Genomic DNA, 22,492 nt, shown 5'->3' with positions numbered 1-22,492 from the left:
CCAGTTTTTATTTATTATCTTCTTAACCTTGTTTGTGACTGGGCTATAGGTGGTGACATGTTGTTCTGTCATCCCGTGGCTTAGGGTGTGTTTCTAGAAGCTCTTCTCTTGGCTGGTTTTGTGCACGTTTTTTGCAAGAGGAGATTATCTTTCTAGGATATTCTCGTGCTGTAAGTTTGTCACAAAGATCATTTGCTTGGTCCTTGTAATCACTTGTGGAGCTGCAGTTTCCCCTTAGACAGAGAAATTGGCTATAAGGGAGGTTTCTCCCTTAAAGGTCGGGGGTGAAAACTTTTGAAGGATAGCAAACTGTTCTTGGCTGTAGGCTTGAAAAATGTTTTAGTATGTAAGGTGTTGTCCTTCGCAAAGATGGTTATATCTAGGAAGTCTAGTGTTCCTTTGTTGGCAGTGTACGTAAAGTTCAAGCAATCATCTTGGTCATTAAGCCATCGGTGGAAGTGGACCAGGGTTTGTTCATCTCCTTTCCAAATCAATATGATATTGTCTATGTATCTTTTCCAACAGACGATCTTATCAAGGAAAGGGTTAATTTCGTTTTGAATGAACTTTTTCTCAAAATTACTCACGTACAGCCCTGCCACGCTGGGGGCAAAGGTGCTGCCCATCGAAGTCCCATGACGTTGGAGAAAGAGGGTATCTTTGTACATGAAGAAATTCTCCATTAGAGCCAATCTGCAACATTCAAGCACAAAGTGTCTTGGGGTTTTGTATGGCCATCCTGTACTGAAAAGTATGCTCTCTAAAATGTTCTGTGTTTTCTGTTGTGGTAGGCTAGTGTAGAGGCTCTCTACATCTAGCCCCACCAGGAGCATGGAGTCTTCAGAGTATGTAAAAGATTTGAGTAGATTCAGAAGATCTCTCGTATCTTTGAGGTATGTGGGTGTCTTTTGAACTAGGGGCCTTAAAAACTGGTCTGCAAATTCAGATAGTGGTTCCAGGAGTGAATTGATTCCAGAGACGATAGGTCGTCCTGGAGGTGGTATTCTCCCTTTGTGGGTTTTTGGAAGGGAGTAGAAGTACGGTATTATGGGTGACTTTGTTACCAGGTAATCTGCTTCTTTTTTAGATAGCCAGTTGTTAGCCTCTGCTTCCTCAATCATGAGTGATATGGTCCTTTGTAGTCGTGCAGTAGGGTCTGTGGTGAGAACTTCATAGAATTTTGTGACCGCCAGTAGATCAGTGCATTGTTTATCGTATCCTTCTGTAGTGAGGAGAACTATCCCTCCCCCCTTATCAGCCGGTTTGATCACCAGTTCTTTGTCATTCCGTAGATCTGTTAGGGCCAATTGTTCCGCTTTGGTGATATTTTGAAAGACCTTTTGTGGTTGTTGGTTCAGGTCATCTAATTCCTTCATTATGGCCTGTTCAAATGTACAGATTTCAATAGGTACTTGGGAGTTCCGAGGACAGAATGTGGATTTGTTTCTCAAAGTTGTGTCACCTTCTTCAGGTGGTGGTGTTGCATCCTTGAAGAAGGCTTTCAATTTTAGAGTGCGACAGAAATTTGCTATTTCACATTTGGTTCTGAAAATGTCTGTTTTGGGAGTTGGAACATATCCAAGTCCTTTATTTAGGACGCTTACTTGTTCATTTGTGAGGATTTTCTCGGTCAAGTTGACGATGAGGTCGTTGGATTGGGGCCTGTTTTCGCCTTGGTTACACTTCTGGTCTCAACTTGTCTTGTTTGGTCTGACCAGGTTACTCCTTTTTGTTTTGGTCGGCGGCTGTTTCGGCCATTCCCTAAAAAAGGAACCCCTTGTTGGTAATTGTGTCCACCTTGTGTCTGCATTTGGTGGTTTAGAGGTAATTGAAAGTAGGGATTAGGCCAACCTTGGAACATTGGATTGAAGGGATGAAAGGGCATTCCTTGTCCGTTGTTTTGTTAATATGGGGGGCGTCCTGTGGTGTTGTAGCCTCTCCTGTATCCTCTTTTGTTCCGGAAATTGTTTCTTCCTCGATTTGGCTGTTCGTCTCCACTGTGGTCTGAACCATCATTGGATGAGGCACTGCTTAAATCTGAATTTTGAAAACCAGCCAAGAGAAGTGCTTCTAGAAACACACCCTAAGCCACGGGATGACAGAACAACATGTGTCACCACCTATAGCCCAGTCACAAACAAGGTTAAGAAGATAATAAATAAAAACTGGAAAATAATTACTTCAAACAACCTTGACTGGCCAAAACCCCGCTTTGCTAACAAAAGAAGCAGAAATCTCAAAGATCTATTGGTACATACTAGACCCCCTCCAAAAAAGAAAAAAGAACACCAAGGATTATGGAACAGTACTCCGATAACAGGACACTATCCCTGTGGTTCTTGTCTAGCTTGTGAAACTACAAAACCCACCAAAGAACTACAACTACTCCCTGATCTAACATGGAAACTAAAGAAACATACCAACTGCAACACTAGTCATGTCATATACATGATTACATGTCCATGCCAGATGAAGTACATTGGCATGACTTGCCGCAAGGCCAAACAACGGATGTATGAACATCGGAGCAATGTTAATTGCAAAAGAACTACAACAAAAATGTCGTCACACTTCATAGACCTGGGACATACGGCCAAAGATCTGCAATGGGTCATCCTAGAAACTCTTGAAACTGTTGACAGGAATGCCCAAAAAATTCTGTTCGAAAAAGAACAACGCTGGGTACATAGACTAAAAACAGATACCCTAGGACTCAATGATTCTGTCCCCTGGCTTGCTCTCAACAAATGAGAAAATACTACTTGTCCCCCCCATTCCTCATCTCTCTCACCGTTAGGGCAAATGTCAGTCTCTAGCAAATACAGATTACATTCCGATTTGCCCATGACCGTAATAAACCATAAAAGGTCACCGGTGAATCACTAAATTCTCTAATGCCCAACAATTTGGAAAAACCACTATTACATAATTAATTCAGTCATACTGATTATTAATTCGAAACACTTGTAACAATTTTCGCAACATTGCGAATATTTCTTTCATTTCCATACTTTGCTGCTTAAAACATCCGCTCCTCCAACACCAACCATTTCCGGGTGGTTGGAGGCAGAGACAGCACATGCTGCAGACGAGGACGCTAAGGCGCAAGGTAGAAGAGGAAGACGCTGCTCAATTGCAAGACCAAAAGCGCAAGTAAAACCTGTCTGTACTAACGTATGTTTTACTCCTCCCCAGCGCTACCGTCCTCATAGAATCCCCTTCCCCCGATGAGGCTACTAGCTACAATTCAAGAGGTAGGCACAACCTCTCGAACCAGATAGGGACTCACACCATATCCGACATCGACCACGGATTCTAGACCACTGTCCCTGCTAGAATTTAAAGAGCAAGAAAAGTGTGTAGTTTCTGCATAGATAAACCACCATGCACGTGACTTATGAAAATTATATATTCAAAATTATATATTCATAATGAACACAATGAGAAAGCCACAACGAGCACTTTTAACACCTTATTACACCATATTAAAATCACGACGTGCCCTAAAATAAGCATGAAAATTCCACCATGAGAAATGTTAGAAACACCAATTACCGGTCACAGTTAGGAGCACTTATGAACAGTATAGCATAATCACCTCACGCTGATAAGGCATGAGAATGGATGAGTTAACGCCTGAAATGAGAGTGATTCTGCGCTAAGTATTGCCATTTTACAGTTTCCTTTATTCGAAATCAAATGATTTTGAATGTGTACATATTTGTACTTTACCAAGTTCTTTTCTCCCCCTTTCCCCATTCTCCCATTCGGTTTGTATTTTGTGTGTGTGTTTTTCCTTTACAGGTACAATGAGACCTCTCAACACTTGAAGAATCAGGTTAAAATTTACCTACTCTCTCACTTATTATTTATCACTTTCACTCCCTGGTCCTGAAGAAAGCTGTCTGACAAATTGTCACCTATGGCTGAAACATGTCGACCATTTTAGCAGACCATTAAGTGCGCTAGAATTCATAACAAATTCCAGAGCTGCACGAACCTACTTCTTTTTAACAATAGCCCGATTCCAATTTAATACATTTTTCGTTCTTGGATATCTGGACTATTTTTTAAATCACTTATCACCATCCTAATCACTTTTTTCCACGATCACTACTGCCTTAAAACTTAAGGTAAAACCTCCTGGTGGAGGGTGCACACAAATGACTTGACCCTGTGATTACGCACACACGTGTGATACAAGCGGGGACACCTCATATACCGCTAACGATAACAAACAAGAGAGAAACACACGTGTATGAGGGTCATTTTATTGGGAGACACCCAGTTGCCAACCTGCAGACCTGAGTTTTTCGCAGGACAAGTGATCCTTTCCCCTTTTTGATGAAACGCAATTCAATGGAGTCTGAAAGGATCTTATCTCTCACTCCCCCCAATTGATTACCTGCTGCACAATGTTCGGCAGACGTCCATGTTCCCACGTGACCCTAAACGGCTGACACCTTAGGGAGTTTGTTCACCTGAACATTGCCTGTCTCCTGCTGTGGCTCAGCAGCCTTGTGCACTTTTAACAATAGAAAAAGTACCTCTAATCCGTTAAACAATTTTGAAGTGCCAACTAACTGCTCTTTAACAAAACATGATCTAAAAACTGCATATAATCAATGTAAAAATACTGGTACGAACTTTTCAAAATTTAACATCACAAACACAAGATCAGTATGGCAGAAAAGGTGAAGGCATGCTTTGTACGCAGTGTAGTAATTTAGGAGATGGCGGATTAACTTTAATCGAAACCCACTGTAAACAGATGACGCGTGAAACAGGAAGGAAACAGTCTCTAAAAACACACAGAACTTTGAGTTTCACATTTTAGGCTTTTGTATAATGTTCTAACAATAAAATGGAGAATAAGTTATGTTTGTATGTTTCGATGTATTTATCTTGGACAACAGTTGTGTGACCGTTTGTATGAGACGCGAGCCCCAGTCAGGAATGTGTTTTCCATTATCCATACAATTTCACTATACAGCAGTCCAGGTGCACCATAACCCTGAGTGCCATTACCTCACCACAATAGGACTGCCCAAACTATCTCTCACCCTGAATCATCTCTGTAGGCCTTACAGTGAGGCCATGTCATCAATCCAGTCGAGGCCAGCACGCTGGACTCTCCTTTTAAAAATCTTGAGTTCCATAACCCTACAGGAATCAACCAGCCTGCACTTAACACATTCTTTTCTGTCCTTCTAGTACCTTAGACGTGTATCTACAGCACAAAACTGTTAGCACTTTATGGATTCACCTTTATTTTTCCATCTTAAAAATATTTTAAACATGGTTTAAAGTGCGAAACTATTTTTTTTAAACATTATCGATTGTATGTTACATATTCTTATAAGTTAAATATCAAAAATTGCTGGTAAACTGTATTCATGTGTACTCGTTTAACACGGTTGCACACATGTAATGATTTTAATTAATCTATCATAAACCAAATTGTACCTCGTACTCTATTGCACACATTTGTAAAACTTTGCCTAGTTGTAAATTACAATGACGCATACGCTGAGTACAGCCAGCTAGTTTCTTAGACTCAGTAAAAGACTACCCTGCCCATAGCACGTGCCCCCTCCTGCCCTTCTCCCCGCCCCCCCCTGACATTTCCACATTATTTTGATTGCATTGTTTGTGGCAGCGCTGCCGAGAGACCGTTGTTATTGTTCACCGAATATTTCACCTATGCGTTGGACCTCAATCTGATTTGTGACAATAAAACCGAATAACGGGCAGAAAGTGGCGCGCGGGGTGTAGCGAGGGCGTTCATATTGAATCCAGTCAGGAAGCAGTGGCAACATTTCTGCCTTAATTGCGCACAATTGGTGCATGGGAAGCCTTGATAAAATTGATTTCCGGGTATGTTGCACATAGAAAGAGCAGTCAAGTTAAACGTTCCCCGTTTAATTGGTGTGTTATGACTCTGCGGCGCGCGCGTTTCAGTGTTTTCAAAGAGGGTCTGCGAATGGCGCACAGAGCAGCCTGAACAATTTACAGGAGGGGTGTCACGCAATGAGAAATGCTGAAAGCATTCTGGTCAAGAGTGATTAATGGCCCGCTGGTCAGTGTAGTAAAAGGGTTCACCTTGGATGTGGCTGTGTAACATCATACTAACTTGATGGCGTGGAACAAATTGCATCTCAAAGCTATTATTATGAAATTCAGTGACAACGTGAGCAGCCTCCTGAGGGCATGTAGGGGAAAAACGATGTTTTGGAATTATATCACATGGACAAAACATAAAAAAAGATGCTATTCTGTTTCTGTAACAAGTTTTGGCTTGTCAGCTTTTAGATACTGCCTGTTTAGGTGCTCTGTTGCGAATTGCAAATAGAACAAGCTTAAACAAAGCTTCTCAAACAATGAGCAGTTTCTCTGCAGTGGGTAACAAGCATTTACAATGCAACGGAGGGGGGTCGGAAAGGCACGGAGAGCGGGAGGGGGGCGGGAACGGCCACACACTGACAGCAAAGGGGGGGGGGCACGAACGGACACACTGACAGCGGAGGGGGGGGGGGAGCGGGAACAGACACACACGGCAAAAAAAAACAAAGCACTCCCGCAAGCAGGAAGGCGGGTGCCGGCTCAATGCCGGACCAGATTCGGGGGCGTTCTCGGCTTTTGGCTGACGTAGCGTGACGTCGCCAAAAGCCAAAAATTCTCGGGAACGCCCCCCGAATCTGGTCCGAGATTGACGGACGGAGCCCTCTCCCAATGGCTAGCCTCCATTTATGGAGCTAGCCAATGGGAGGAGAGGGCGTATTTCCGACCCCACACACACACATCAAAAGGTTTTTTGGCGCATGCGTACTGAAGTACGCATCGCCAGTCAAAACCTAACAAGGGTGGTGCTGATCCAAGACACCTTCTGATAGGGCCAGCATGTTTCGGCTTAGAACAGCCCTAATGGGTCTATGGCTTTAGTCAGAACCAACAATTGTGGGGCCCTAGTCTCTTAGGGCTTGCCTAAAGGAATAAAAGGGAGGGGTTCATTCACCCGTCTTCGTCTATGAGCACACTTTGCGCAATATGGAGATCGGTATGCTGCATTCGGTTGTGGAGAGGCAGGCAGGAAGGTTGCTGTGGAGCAAAGCTTGATGTATTGTCATTAAATAGCCCTCCACAACCATGAAGCATTAGGAAGGCCTGCATACGGGTTAGGCTCAAACACTGAGCCCATCATCGCTTTCCTTCCTATTCGCCCCCCCCCCCCCCACCATTGCCTTCTTCTTTGTGAAAGTATTCACGTTTGGGGTCATTTACCGGTGAGTGGCACTCTTCCCCTGCCCCCAAATAAGTGTGTAGCGCCTTAAAGCTGGATACAAACACCTGCATAACATGATGGGGATAAGAGATATTGCAGTTATGACCTTAAACAAAAACAGTCCTGAAAGCAGCAGTTCTTTTGTTTACACTTGACCTCGTAATAGGTGTATCTTTTAGTAAGTGTGCAGCGTGCAGGTCTTGGAATCTCACCCTACATTACGCTTAATGAAATCTGAAGGATTTCCCAGGAAAGCCTTTCTTATTTCTTGCTGAAAGGATGAAAGCATGACCCCTCCGGCATTCAGGTGACACGTGCTTTTGCAGATCGTGGACACCTAGTTTTGATTTTAAGAGAAAGTTGCCTAAACACGTGCTTTTTTTAACGAATTTTAATAAACAGTGAACGGTAGATTAGCATCAAACTTGCTATATGACACTTGCCTCTTCGGGTGAGGGCTCCATGCGTCATTCCTTGTTCTCTAGACTCGTCCAGACCCGATTCACAAAACTAACATACTGAAACAATTGAATGAAATTTGGGCATTACCAGTGCATGATTTATCAGTGAAATGTATTTTCACAAACAGATGTTTTTACTAGCATATCATGAATATAATGCATATGTACCAAACAAAAGGGGAAAAACAGGGAAAAACGGGTCTTGGTTGTGAACGTAACAAAATGGAACAAGCACTGGCGTTGCCAATAAGTTTCGCATTTGGAAAGTTGGAGCTATTGGTTTTGTAAATGACATTTTATATTTATATATCGTTATTGGCATTGTCAATAACAATATATAAATATAAAATGTAATTTACAAAACCAATAGCTCCAACTTTCCAAATGCGAAAACCTATTGGCAACGCCAGTGCTTGTTTTCTAAGTCGAGGTCAACTTCCAATTCACCCAACACTGCTCCCTCTCAAACATACCACCCGTATTCACAATTAACAGCGTGGAAACCGCCCTCCATTAATTGTATGCAATACTTCTAAGCACCAACAACTGGTCACAACAATAAAGACCCGAAAAAAGGTCAACAAGGCTAATAATCAGACCGTAGGCACAAATTAAGCACTACAAATGCATGCATTGGAACTACGCCTAGCAAAAAACAATATATAAAAAATTTATCTTAAATGTTATGCAGCCAACAAAAGTTGCATCAATGATCAATCCAGTCCTCAAGTATTTAAAATGGATATTTTGTTTGAAGTCTCGTTCAACATAACAAACTTTTGTTCGCACAGGTAAAATATATATTATTTGTGGTACTGCACTGACGATGACCTGTGTTCATCAATTCATAACGTTTGCTGCAGCCATATTTATTGCTTATTGTTGCTGATATTTTTGACGGAGGTGCTTTGACGGCTTTCAAAGTGCACGAAAAATGGGCGATTCTGTGGTAGTCATATCACATCTAAATATTGTACAGTAAAGCAAATACACCGGTTAGTCCCGGGGTGGGAAGGGAAGGTGGGGATTTGCTGAAGGGCCCAATCAGAATAGGAACTATTTGCACTTGGGTTTAGTGTAAAGGCTCGGGGGGGGGGAGGGGAGGGTGGGTGTTGTCTTAAAAGCGTCTAATCGAAGCTCGGATTCCCACACTGAACATCAAACAAAAGGCAATCAGGAAGCAGTTGAGGGCAGCCCCCCGCGTGGCTTTGTAGTCAGTCAATCAGGTGGAACTTCTCGGCAAATCACGGTCGCACTTCCAGAGCCCCCGCAAGGAAAGGGGCGCTGGGCAGCCTGGGGTAGACACTCACTAGAAGGGAGAGGTGTTTGGGGGGGAAATAACAAAGGAGATGCAAAGTCTGTACCAGGCCGGGCTTCCCTGCTCCGATATAAAAGAGTCGGGCTAGAGAGCTTAAACTGGGTCACACGGATTGTTCAATGCAACATAGAAGTCGGGACCAATAACGGCTGGGCTTCTGAGAGGATACAACACGAACAGTATGCCATTCTGCATAAGTAACTGTTCGTTATACGGTCACACGCATGGCAAAGCCTGGCTAACAACTGTGCCACAACATGATATGAGATATTGTAAACAGTTCGTGTTTGATTCAATACAGTTTGATATTTACTGTACAACTCCGCCTGGGCTAATGACTCGTGGACCAAATCGGTAGAATGCGGGGCACAATAATGTATACTTTGTTTCAAATGATGCTTTGAAAACATCGAGCGAGGCTGTTTTTAGAGTAAGCATGTTTATCTCTTTTGTAGTGTTTGATTTTCCAAGTGACATACCCAGACAGCAAAAAGTCTCATCCCGGGAGGTTAAGACATCGTCGTCCAGTGGACAATGTGATTCACACAGCTCAGTCACACACTCAGCCAAACAAGCGCCTGCCTAGGTTGCTTGTAGTGCAAGCGCTACAGAAAGAAGAACCTGATTATTCAATGAAACTTACTGCCCTGGCTACATACACAGGACAATAAAGGAAGCAGTAACCCTAAAATTGCACGTGCAAAACTTTGCTTGCCTGCAGCTGCAGGGGTTGTGTGCGCTAGGGCTGCGAGGGGTGGACCCAGGCGGGTACAGCGCGTGTCCTGACTTTGCTGCAGCTCTGGAGAGAGGGAGGAGCGGCGGCTACAGCCCCAGCCAGCGTCATGGCTTCTAGCATGAAACAAGATGACAGTTGCTGAGCCAGAGGACCGGCTTCTCTTCGGAAGAGGACACCGGGCGCTTTCATCACACTGGGACCAGCAACGGATGGGATGCTTCCACGGCGGCGGTGGTCTTCGAATGGGGCGTTTTCGACCTTGGGCTTCAACGGATGCCATTGGATTTATGTTTTTGGGAGCAGTGAATGTGACCTCGTTTTATGGACGGAACCTCACGTTTTTCTCGGACTTTGGACATTTTCTGGCCGTGTTTTGTGCTATTAACCGTCAACAACTTTGCGTCGAGCGTTGCCACAAAATGGCACCGCAGCCTCGGACTGCAGAGGACAACTGCGGAGAACAACCGCCTCGCGCTCTGTCTCGCCCGACGCGTGACTCAGCGCGAGTGCTGCCGCCAACTGCCAATGGATGAGTGTGGAGTCGCGCGATGGTCCTACCCCTGAAGCACCTGACCAACCGGAGAGGCCGCCGCATCTTCAGACACGCCCATATTGCTCGGAATTGAGGCGCAGCAGTTCTGATTCACTGTCTGGATGTGTCACAGGGCGGGGTCTGTTTGACTGACTTTGCGGGTAACGAATAAGCGCAAGGTTCAGCTGTTGCTGGATTTTCTGTGCAAATGGAGACAGTGCCGTTCCTTGATGGACGTCTAGATGTGCGTGCTTGTGTGGTCACGTGACCCGCTTTTGTGGTCACGGGACTCACATGCACTGTGGAAAAACCGCAGTGGTTTGACGAGTCGATTGAGCACTTGAATATTCGCCTATTACATTCGCAAGCGAATGATAATAGGCGAAACCTAAAAAGTAGACATTTCTTCCTTTGTTTTCTTTTCACTTGCAAAAACAGAACTGCATTTTTTTGTTAACACAAACTGCTTTATTTTATTCCAGCTCCACTGTCAACAGTACTGAGCAATCGTTTTGGCCACCGACCAGTGGTTATGGCCGGAGGGTTCCTGGTCAGCATCGGAATGGTCTCTGCATCTTTTGCACGCAGTGTCGACGAAATGTACTTAACAATTGGTCTAATATCTGGTAAGTTTCTAAGTACGACCAACACAAGCTTCACTGTACTATGGCATTAATCATAGTAATCATAGTAAGGCAACATAACTGTCCCAAGCTGGACTGAGGACAATGATAATTTATTATGGCCTTTCGTGACAATAAGGAAGTTGAACTTAAATGAAGCAGAGGGAATAGTTGTTCAATCATCCTGGAAACATTTTGCAAACGAGTATACAAATATGGGTAGGCAGTGATGCACACATGTTTTTAAAAGAGCAGAGAAAAAGAATGATAGAATTACAACCCATTGCCGAGGCCTGTACTAGTTGACATAGGCCTATAACGAAGGAGAGGTTCTTTAACAACCAGTATAGCTTCAGGCAGAAGGGCTATAAAGCTATCAGAGCATTCCGCTAACTACAGCTAAAATGTTCTGATTTGAAAATACAGAACAAAGAGACAAACATTGGAATGTTGGAGCAGAAGGCTCATACCAAACACTATTAGTACTAAGCCACTTCATTATCTGCAACGGAGCTTTCAACATTTTAATGTTCTAATTGAGCATAGTGGCCAGGGAGCATTCATTAATCTTATCATCTTTGTTATTACATCAGTAATGTTTTGGCATTATCCGGCAGATCAATTATATATTTGAGTTTCACCTAAAACCACAAGGGTAAACAAAGTTTCTAACGTTAGCTATTACATAATTTAAACCTATCTAGTTTGATTAATCAGAGCAACTGGAGCAGTGGCTTGACAATATTTGTCTTATTTCCACAGAGAAAACAGATTCTAAGTGAAGATTTTGTCATTACATCATTTAAATGTTTTGTCAATTGATTATTTAATAACTTGCATCACTGCCTCTGCTTACCAGACTCATCACATTCAGACATCAAAGTAAAACCAGTATACACAAGACCTACAAAGTCATGATCTCTCTATTACACAGAGCTTCCCAACATATTGTTTTTGTATTGGAGCAAGTTTAAGATCAGGAGAAGTATTACAATGCTACTGGCATTTAAGGTTCAAAGTAAAGTACTAGAGAGTTGTAATACTCTAAGTTGTTTGCAAAGAGGTATGGGCGTGAATACAGGACACACTAGTTTATTTTTACACTGGTTGGAATCTTTATCGAACACACGTACATACTTTTCTGAAGTGAAGATGCTTCCGCTATCTGTTCCGAGAATGTTCAAAGGACCCAAACTGTGTGTAATTTCTAAAAAAATAAATAAAAAAAAGTCAAGACATTTCTGTTCATGGAACCAAGAAGTCAGCTTCAGATACGCTAAACGCTAGCCTTGCCTAATGTTAAGACTGCTATTCCTGATTCCACTGCATGCCTCTTTGTCCACCAGGCTGCACTTTCGGTCTCCTATCTCCCTTTTGCAGGGTCTCTTTTTCCTCACTTTCTCCCTTTGTGACTGTTTCCCTATCTGTCACGTCCACCTTTCTCTCTTTGCTTCCTTTCGCTCTGAAGAGTTTACTGCCCTTTAAAGAATAAATGTTTCAACAGATTCTCACACCTGTCCTTTCCATCCTTCCACAGGTTTGAGATACTCTTTAAGTTTCATTCCAACAGTCACCATACTGTCACAGTACTTTGACAAAAAACGATCACTGGTTACTGCAGTTGCCTCCACTGGAGAATGTTGCGCCGTTTTCGTCTTTGCACCAGGTAAGCAGTTCAATAGAACTAATCCCAAAATAAATGCTCCCAAATGTGAAATGCTCTTCCCATCGATACACACTGGAACTTTAGGATTATGCAGGAGAGAAGTTGTACCAGGTATAAAATGACAACAGAATATCCGGCTGATGTCAACGGAGCAGGAAAGGGGACTTATGGTTGTGATGTTGTCACTGAAAACCTATGTCCTTTAGCCCAGGGTCACTCTTACCTCATAGTAAGTGTGGGTCTTCAATGAAGGTCATCACTCTCCCCCTTGCAAAGGACACACACACTAAAATGTAACTCATCGCTTTCAATTGCCACGTGATGCGGTGGCCGTGGATCTGGGGCCTTGTTTGTAAATCAGTCTTTAAACACAAAATGGAACGAGAACATTTTTATACCCACATCACTATCCATATGGAAAATAACAGCCTCTTTGGCCTGATTTACTTAACAAAAGTAATGACACCAATTCTTGAATAATTTGGGTCGCATTTAGGCCTGGATCAACGAGGGCCTGCAATAAGTGGAAACCAGTGGCACATGCCGGAGAAAGAAAGGTATCTCTTGCTGCAGCAATAAAGTGGGAGCTTGCTGAGGGTCTCAAAATAAGAGAACTTCGAAAATGGGGCAAGGATATATCAATGCTTATAAGAGATGCTAGAGAAACTGTTATTTGCACCTTTCCCCAATGTTTTATTACAGTTTAGAATAAGTTAATGACTATTAAGAGACAAAGTGTTGCGGTAACATCACTGCATCCGGATTTAGTTTGTACAAGACCTGTGTAGAGTGCCTCCCTCATCTTAGTCAAATAAAGGAGTATGACATTATAAGATCCAGAAGCGGTAAGGGCAGCCAAGATGTAAATTTAGGATGATAACTAGAATTTCTTTTTATTCTTTTTCTAACCGAGATACAAGTAAATGTAAATGTAAATGTGTTGTATTTGTATAGCGCGAACAGTAACCCAGAGGCATCCCGGCGCTTGTACTCCTACCACAAGGGAACCCCTCCTGGCTTTTCCTTGTGAGGTGTCCACTCCTGGGCATCCCATGGTGAAACCAGGCATCCCTTGTGCATCGGGGGCCGTTGTGGAGACTAAGCAAACTATTGCCCAGAGTTGCAGCGTGGGGCCCATGCTTAGATTCGGCACTGAGGCGAGAATATCCAGTCAGAGGAATTTAAGCCCGATCCCGCCGAGGCGGGAATCGAACCCTGGTCCCTGGCCAGCGTTCTGCATCAAGGTCTGCCGCTCTAACCAAGTATGCATTTTGAGACATTTGGTCAAGGCCTAATCAATCTTCGGTACTTATGGCAACATATTGACCTAGGGCAGCCATTACTATGGGATTTCTTGTTTTGTGGAGGAGTTTAGCAGACAAGGAACCAACCTTTAGATTAATTAGCACAGGAGAAATAGTCTGATAAACATTTCCACAGTGAAGAAGTTCCAAAGTTCCTTATATAGTCCTTTGGTCTTATCTTCATGGCAAAGAGCTACTGCACAGAAAATTACCACATTTCCTAATCTGACAACACAAATCCCTATCCTGTTAACAAAACATTAGGACATCATGAGAGCGTCTCATTTTGGGGCATCGTTCAAACAACACCCCTTATTAGGGGCTACCTGTAAGTCTACCCAGCCAATATTTTTAATCACCTGCTCTTTCAGTAACTCAAGTTAGGTTAACATCTCCATGTACATTTAGCCTTTGTGCACTTCTCAATGATTATCAAATTTAGCGGTGCCATATCATCAATACGGTGATGTCTTTCAACTTCATTACGAAAGAATGTGCAAGTGACTGGGAACATATTTATGTAATGTCTTAAAGGACTACTTGTAACGTAAAATACAATGTTTTTAATACAATTGTATAATTGATCAGTGTAGTAGGCGAGTAAATTGTGTCAATAGTTATACTGAGCATATTATACTAAAGGTTTTTAAAAGTTTGATCCATTATTAAAAATGATGTTGCAATCAATGTCTGTAGATTAACAAACTACGTTGTTCAGCTGTAGTTTTTATTCTCTTCCCAAGCTATCACTGCTCTAAAGGATCACCTCGGCTGGAGATATAGCCTCTTGCTTGTTGGTGTACTTCAGTTAAATATTGTTGTTTGTGGATCACTGCTACGAACAATGAAAATCCAAAAAGAAGTACAGGTAGAAGAAACTCTAAAAAAAGAAAGCGTGGAAATAGACTACATATTCGAAAATTAGAAAACAATTACTTCAATTGATTCCATAGACTCAGGAGTCAAAATAACTACCTCACCTCAGAAAGAAAATGTAATCTTGAAACCAGAGACAGAACATCTTGGACCACAGGAAAATGTCCAAATTCTGGAAGCAGCAAGAGGTCCCGTTTGAAATCAAAAATCAAAAATCACTCTTGGACTTTTCAATTTTGAAAAAGGGTGGTTTTATTTGTTATGCCCCGTTTGGCCTTTTTGCTACACTTGCATTTTTTGCCCCTTCTCTGTACATCATTCCACTGGGTATCGGTCTTGGCATTGATAAAGACCACTCTGCCTACATGCTGTCTGCTATGGCCATTGCTGAAGTTTTTGGAAGAATTGGAGCAGGCTGAATTCTCAATAGGAAGCCCATTCGCAAGATTTATATTGAGCTCATTTTTGTCATTTTGTTATGTTTGGCTCTCATTTGCTTTCCCTCAGAAGTTTCGGGGCTGATGGTGTGCACCGCATTTTTTGGATTTATGTTAGGAACAGTTGCAGGAACCCACATTCCAATGTTAGCAGACGATGACGTTGTGGGTATCGAGAAGATGTCTTCTGCAGTTTGAGTGTATGTTTTCATTCAGAGCATAGCCAGATTGCCTGGCCCACCACTTGGAAGTTTATTTACTTTTACAATTTTTTAAACTTAAAAGCTTTCGTTTTCAATTTATGACAACTATTTAACTTGTATTTGGGGGTATTACCCTTAGTATTTTTGAAAATTGAGGCACCCGTCCAACTACCAAGTGGGAGTATGTTTGCAGGTGGTTTTCTATTCATGTAAAGAGAAAATATGGATAAAAGGCCTCCAGTGACCCAAAAGTCACCAGTAAGGGTACCGGGTCAACTTTGAAGTCCACATACAGATTACTTTAATGTAGACATTAGTACACCCCACTTTAGCCAACACCTGAAGCTCTGTAACCGTAAGATTCCAAATGTTAGCACTTTCAGTGTATTCCGTATTTATATTCTTGCACCTTTGATGCCTCAAATTTAGCTAAACTAGAAGCAGGATTAATTTGTTCATCTGTAAATCACGATTTCCACATCTCACTCTGATTCATGAAGCCTAGCTCTAAATGCATTTATGATTTAAAATATGGAAACTCCACCATAGCTTGTAATTTTTCTCATGCTTTGTCAAAGCCTTCTTGATGCTAACACATGAACTTAATATCAAATACAGTATTTCCAACTATTTTGTGCCCCAAATCCTCGAATGCAGGCAGAATGAGAGTCCACTACTAGCTAATAAGAAAAAAGCATACATTTTTAACCACACATGGAGCTTAAACTGTAAGGCATAACGAATACTGTTGCAACTTTATTCAGAAGTTTAAGATTATTCTCAAAATCTAGAACATTCTACTGATCGTTTGCAGGGCAAAGCTATTTGTAGCATGACTTAAAACGACATGGTGCAAATATCCTTGACTTGCTCAAGATCAACACAAGTGTGGGGAATAATCTTAAATCTCTTAGTGGAATTTCACTATTACAAAAAAAGCTCATAGTGTAGAGTACACTTTGACTACATACCAAATTTGGTGAAACCATATTTACCTGCTTTTCACTAGCTGTATTTCAATCAAACTGAATGAGAAACAATTTATTTGAGCAAAACCCTTAAAGATTTCACCCTGTTGATCGAACTTCATTCACTGAAGGTAGTGCAAAACCTCAAAGTGATCCAAACAATTAGGTGGTTTGGGGAAGTCACAAGAGGAGCCAAAGTTTGCAGGTCGTCGGCTATGATTTCAGGTGATGCGGTCTGTAAATTTATGTATACAGCACTGTTCAGTTGGTTAAATATTGTTGATTATTTTACGGATTGGGTTTAAGAATCCGTAAACCAGGACAACAATGTCTCCTTATGAAATCAGCAAGAAATTATTATCTTTAGAAAAGGTAATGTTTTTGGATTTAGTCAAGTTGCAGGCATTGCTTTGTCATGTAATGTGGCGACAGTTACAATGTAAATGCCTTTTCTCTAATGAAAACAATATTACTGTAGGTGTCCTTGTGGATCAAACTCAGAATTACGGGCCAGCATTCTACTGCTGTGCGATTGGCATGGCGCTGGCAGCCATATGTCTGGCCTTAGTAATGCCGTGCAAGAACGGCCTCTGCAGACGTAACCCGAAAAAATATATAGCAGGAGGGGATTATATTGAAAAAGAGGTTTTCAAAGATGTGCCGGATGACTTTCTTGAAATGGATTTTGAAAAACCTGAAGGATCAATAAAAAGTAATGAAAATATTTTTGGGGAAATAACTTTACATTTGTGCCAACCAAACAAGATTTGAATAACGACAATGCAGTGAACCAACAATGAATCAACAACCTTAGAATTTAAACTTGAAAGGGAATGCAAAAACTATCAACGTGAGAAGCTGCTAAGTACAATTGGAAATTCAGAGAAGGCTGCCACTTTCTTATTTTCATTTAACCTCCCATAGTGGGCAGCGGTTTCATCACTAATAATAATGAATGAAAAAAAAGTCATGTGCTTTACCTTCTGGCAATGACAATACAATTAATAACACCTGGTTTTCATCCTTCATTGTCAATCTCTGGGTACATTTGTATCTTAAACTGCAGCAGCATATTGACGATGGTATTAAGTCAGATGCTGTCCTGAAAATAAAAAAAATTCTTGAGCATGCATAATACATACTGAGGACCGGGATTTAAAAGAAAAGATATGTGCATTTCACAGCAACAGAACCACACCAACTTAAGATTTTAGTTTTATGGCCAGTTATTGAGAGATTTATTTTCTGGTGTTCTAAAGTAATATGTCTTTCTGTTTTCAGTGTCTTAGATGTATTTAATAATGTATTTATAAAGTTACACTAGACAGCCTATTGTCTCCCACTGGACCAAGATTTAAGCAATAAATAATAAAACTCTAGAGCATATTTTTTATGTCTGTAACTATTTCTTTTTGCGCCCAGAGTACTGTTTTGCACTCTTTTCTGTTACAAAGAACCAGGTTGCTGGAAATGCTGCATACCATGTATTTTAACAAAAATGAGCATGTGCCAAATGTCAACCAGCAAGTTTGTTTTCTGAATCCTCCAGTTTTTCAAATCAGGGTGTTGATTTGAAGAAAGGCTAAAGTAAAACATCAGTAAGATTATTGCAACATTTAGGATGTTATGTGGCATTTCAAACTCAGAAGTCAATTTTGTGACTATTCCAAAATGTAGTTCAGGTTTGTTGTGGTATATTGTATATGCTTAAAATTCTAAATACAATATGAAAGACAGGGGGATTCTAACAAGTGAAAGAGACAAAATGTAATCGGATTGGAAAGTTATTCCAATAGTGAGTAAAATAATTGCTAACCCTTACGGGGTGATTACTTATTGGGCCCCTTGATTCAATCAGCTGTTTGTTGAAACAACCTTCAATAAAGCATCAAAATGATAACATGATTAATAATCTCAAAGATTCCTTTGCTATATTATATGCTTGGGACAATTGGTAAACACATGCATAGGGAAACTAGCTAATAAGAGGGGAGTGGAAGTGGGTGTGTACCCCTTCCATTTCTTCACTCTAGTGTGCTCCTCATTCACTCAAAAAGCCCTCCGCCCTCTGCTTGGGTTGCATTACATGTCTAGAGCGCACAGCAAATTTTTTATCTGTATAAATGAGTACGCATTGGGATATGAGTCTTAAGCTCCTTAGTTGGAACATCAACGGGTTGGGGGACAAGATTAAACAAAGTACTGTGCTCGAGTACATAAAGAGACAGGCGCGGGACGTTGCAGTGCTCCAGGAGACGCACCTAGTTGGCAACACCTGCAAGGCGTTAAATAGATGGGGGTACAAACTTGTGGGACATGCTGGCTTCACTTTGGGTTCTCGATGGGTGGGCATACTGTTTAAACAATCCTTCCCTTTCAGCATACAACAGACTTGGACTGACACACTGGGACGTTACTCGGTAGTCTCGGGGCAATGGGAGGGTCAAACCCTTACGTTAATAGCAGTCTACATTCCACCGGGTCTGCAAAACCAGTCCTTGAAGGACCTTGGGGCTTTCATACTTTCCCTTCCGGAAGGCCGCCTCGTGATGGGTGGGGATTTTAATGCCGTTGTATCGGGTGATCTTAACCGGTATCCACCTCCAGACAATGGCACGGCAAGCCGTTGGCTTCTTAACTTCCTCAAGGCCCTGGCCTCACGGACCTCTGGAGGACGCACCATCCAGAACTTAAACACTACACTTTCTATTCAGGGTCGCACCACACCTTTTCTAGAACTGACTATATACGCATACCCGAGCAACAGGCAGCGACTGTACAAGAAATCAGGCATTTGGCAAGAAGTATTTCAGACCACTCCCCGCTGTGGGTATATTTGACACTCTGGGATAAGAGGGTGGGTTGTGTAGCGCCCATCAACCCGTGGTATCTCCGTAATCCTGTAGTCAAAGCCGCACTTACAAAAACTCTCGACCATTACTTCCAAGTGAACGAAGGCTCGGTTGACTCTCCTATCAACCTTGGGGAGGCTTTCAAGACTGACATGGCCAAAACCCTTGTGAGAGACAGGGATGGAAGACTGTATTACCAAGGGGACTAAGCGGGCAAACTGATTGCATGGTTAGACAAGAAAGAGAGGGCGAAAAGACTGGTCCTACAGCTCAAGAACAGCTCTGGCACGTATTATAAAAAAACACAATATAGTTCTTGAGTTTGCAGACCACTATAGAAAAGTGTATCAGAGCGGCTGGGATTTCCTGGAGAAGGACTACACCGCACTTCTCGTTGATATCGCGCAGTCTACTCTTGCAGACTCCGAATGGCAAGCACTGGATGAGGATGTACGACGTTGCGACGCATGGTTTTACCACGCGTACCTTTATAACACTTTTTTTACAACGCAAGTCATTACCACGACTTGCGTTGTAGGGGTGCGGACTTAGGAATTTTTTAATTTACTATTCCAACACCAGCCTACGTACAGTAGGGAAGGTGTTGGATAGTAAATTAAATTATTCCTTGTCCTGTAGCGCCCTCCAACGCAAGTCGTGGTTACGACTTGCGTTGTAAAAGAAGCGTTGAAAGGATACTGCGGAGTAAAATCCGCGTCGTAAAGGATGTTCCCCACTGGACGATGCTCTAATGAATGACGAGATTGCAACAGCAATTAGACGTCTTCAGCACGTAAAGTCTCGGGCCCCAACAGACTGCCCATTGAGCTCTATAAGCTTAAATCTGATAAGCTGGCCCTTATCTCAAAAGAATGTTCGAAGATAGCAAGGACCGTGGCCAACTCCAGCGCGATCAACGTATCGCCACGCTGCTCACTATATATAAGAATGGGAAGCCGAGGAATGAATGCTCTTCCTATAGGCCCATCTCCCTGTTGAATGCGGAACCCAAAATCCTAGTTAAGCTGTTGGCAAGCCGACTAAAACAAGTGATAGGCAAATTGGTGCGTCCGGACCAATCAGGCTTCATGCCTCATTGTAACACAGCGCTCAACTTGCAAAGGCTACATGGAGTAATGGGACGACTGGCCACCATTCAAGAAGATGCAGTGGTGGTCTCATTGGACGCCTCTAAGGCTTTCGATATGCTTGAATGGGCATATCTAATGGCAGTTCTTAAGAAGTTGGGATTCGGCCCTAACTTCATTGGCTGGGTAAAGCGCCTCTATACAGAACCATTGGTTCAAGTGGTTGTAAACAACCAGATGTCTGAGACATTCAACCTCAGCAGGGGAACTTGACAGGGTTGTCCACTCTCGCCCTTGCTCTTTGCTCTTTCCCTCGAGTCTCTGGCGGCTTGGATGACAGGAACCTTCCATCAGGGGACTTAAGTGGGCGGAGGGGTGGGAAGACTATCTCCCTGTATGCGGACGACATCCTTTTATATCTTGCTTCTCCAAGTCAATGCGAGTCGTCCTTGATATTTTCACCAGCTTCGGGAGAAACTCTGGCTGTAGAATGAAATGGAGCAAGTTGCTGCTGTATGTTATACATGGCGACCCTCCTCCCTTCCTAGCTGTCCCATCTTAACAGCTCCTGATGGATTTAAATACTTGGGTATTTTCATCACAGCTGATGCCAAACTCTGCTATGAGCGCAACCTTCTCCCCCCTCTACAGAGGTTCAAATGCGACGCAGCGACCTGGAATACACTGCCGTTGTCACTTCTGGGGCGTGCAGCACTTTTCAAAATAATGACCCTCCTGCGTTTTCTGTACGCCCTGCAAAACTTCCCGACCTGGTTCCGGACAGGTTCTTCAATGATATTGAGAGCACCCAGAGGGATTTATTATGGGACGGTAAACCACGTATAGCGTTACACAAGCTCACACTTGGATGGTATGACGGAAGGCATTGGGCTCCTAGACTAATAAATTCTACTGGCCGGCTCATCTTGCCCCCGTGAACCACTGCACCTATCGTGTTGGTGACAACTCAGGTTACAGAATGGACAGGTGGCTACTCCCAGGACTAGGGCGCTCTATTCCAGACCTAACAAGTATTCACTAACAGGACCCACACAACACCCAGTCCAACTCTGGCACGTGGTTAACCGTAGATTAGGCTGGGCCCAAAAGCTCAAACTTGCCACTCCGCTATGGGACGCTGAACGTGGGTTCCCTATGGAGGACAAGAGACTCTGATAAATGGGATCTCATTGGGATATCACGGATCAGGAATCTCTGGAGAGTAGATGGGGTGGTTTAATTTGCTTCACTCCAACAGACGCACAAATTAGCAGATACAGAATACTTTAGATACATGCAGGTTAGAAACTCCCTCCAAACCAACCTCCCTGCAGGGTCCTCCCCTCCGGAATCCTCTCCTCTGGAAGACAGACTGCTTAATGGACACTTACTGGACGAGGTCATCTCCCTCACGTACAAGAAGCTCATTAATAACACCCCGGATCCACTAGTATCATTGAGGGGGCGATGGGAGCAGGACGGGCTAGAACTGGATAATGCAGAATGGCAGGAGGCAGTGTCCTCCCCTAGGGAAGTTGCAATTTCATCTAGACTGCGACTTGTCCAACTAAAAACTAAAAATTTTACACCGGATCTATATCTCTGGTCCCAGGCTGTTATGCATGGGTAGGGCTAACAAAGGGCTGTGCAGGAGGCAGTGCGGACTGGAGGGCTCCTTTATGCATATCATATGGGAATGTGCAATGATTCAGGAATACTGGAGAAATGTGCACGAGTGTATGAGTACGGTCTGGGGAGTGGTGATTTGACCCGAAGGCAAGAAGTGCCTTTTAAATTTGTGGGAACCCACGGACCTCCACAGCAAGTGCAACATCTGGGCGACCCTTGGTCAAATGGTGGCCAAACAAAACATTGCCCGTTTATGGGGAGCGACTGTGCCGCCTACCCTGGGAGCCTGGAAGGCAGACATGGACTGGAGTATGCTTAGGGAAAAACTTTATGTTGCAGGCGGCTGCCCCCAAAAATGGATGGCTGTAGGGGATAAATGGAATGCATATTGTGGCAATATTTGTGAACCCAATCTTGTCCCCTCCCTCGACGAACCATTATCGCCTTGATTTTCGCGTTATGGAGCTATTCTTTTCTGCTGTGTATAACATCCAATGACATGTATTTCTTCGAATTT

At 42.9% G+C, this 22,492-nt stretch overlaps 2 protein-coding genes across 3 annotated transcripts in view; one reads left to right on the top strand and one right to left on the bottom strand.

Annotated features, from left to right (window-relative positions):
- Positions 1–22,492, bottom strand: part of ARSG (arylsulfatase G) — a 2,325,381-nt gene that overhangs the window by 1,881,611 nt on the left and 421,278 nt on the right. The window lies entirely within an intron of this gene.
- The window catches only part of LOC147702317 (monocarboxylate transporter 7-like), a 205,006-nt gene that overhangs the window by 16,593 nt on the left and 165,921 nt on the right, over positions 1–22,492 (top strand). Inside the window, exons 3-4 of the mRNA XM_086930951.1 lie at positions 10,812–10,955; positions 12,490–12,618. Of these exons, the coding sequence (XP_086787077.1) occupies positions 12,590–12,618 (29 nt within the window). The 5' untranslated portion in view covers positions 10,812–10,955; positions 12,490–12,589. The remainder of the gene's footprint in view (positions 1–10,811; positions 10,956–12,489; positions 12,619–22,492) is intronic.

Source organism: Lissotriton vulgaris, chromosome 7, assembly GCF_964263255.1.
Source record: "Lissotriton vulgaris chromosome 7, aLisVul1.2, whole genome shotgun sequence".
NCBI lineage: Eukaryota > Metazoa > Chordata > Amphibia > Caudata > Salamandridae > Lissotriton > Lissotriton vulgaris.
This window is presented reverse-complemented; position numbering and strand designations above follow the sequence as displayed.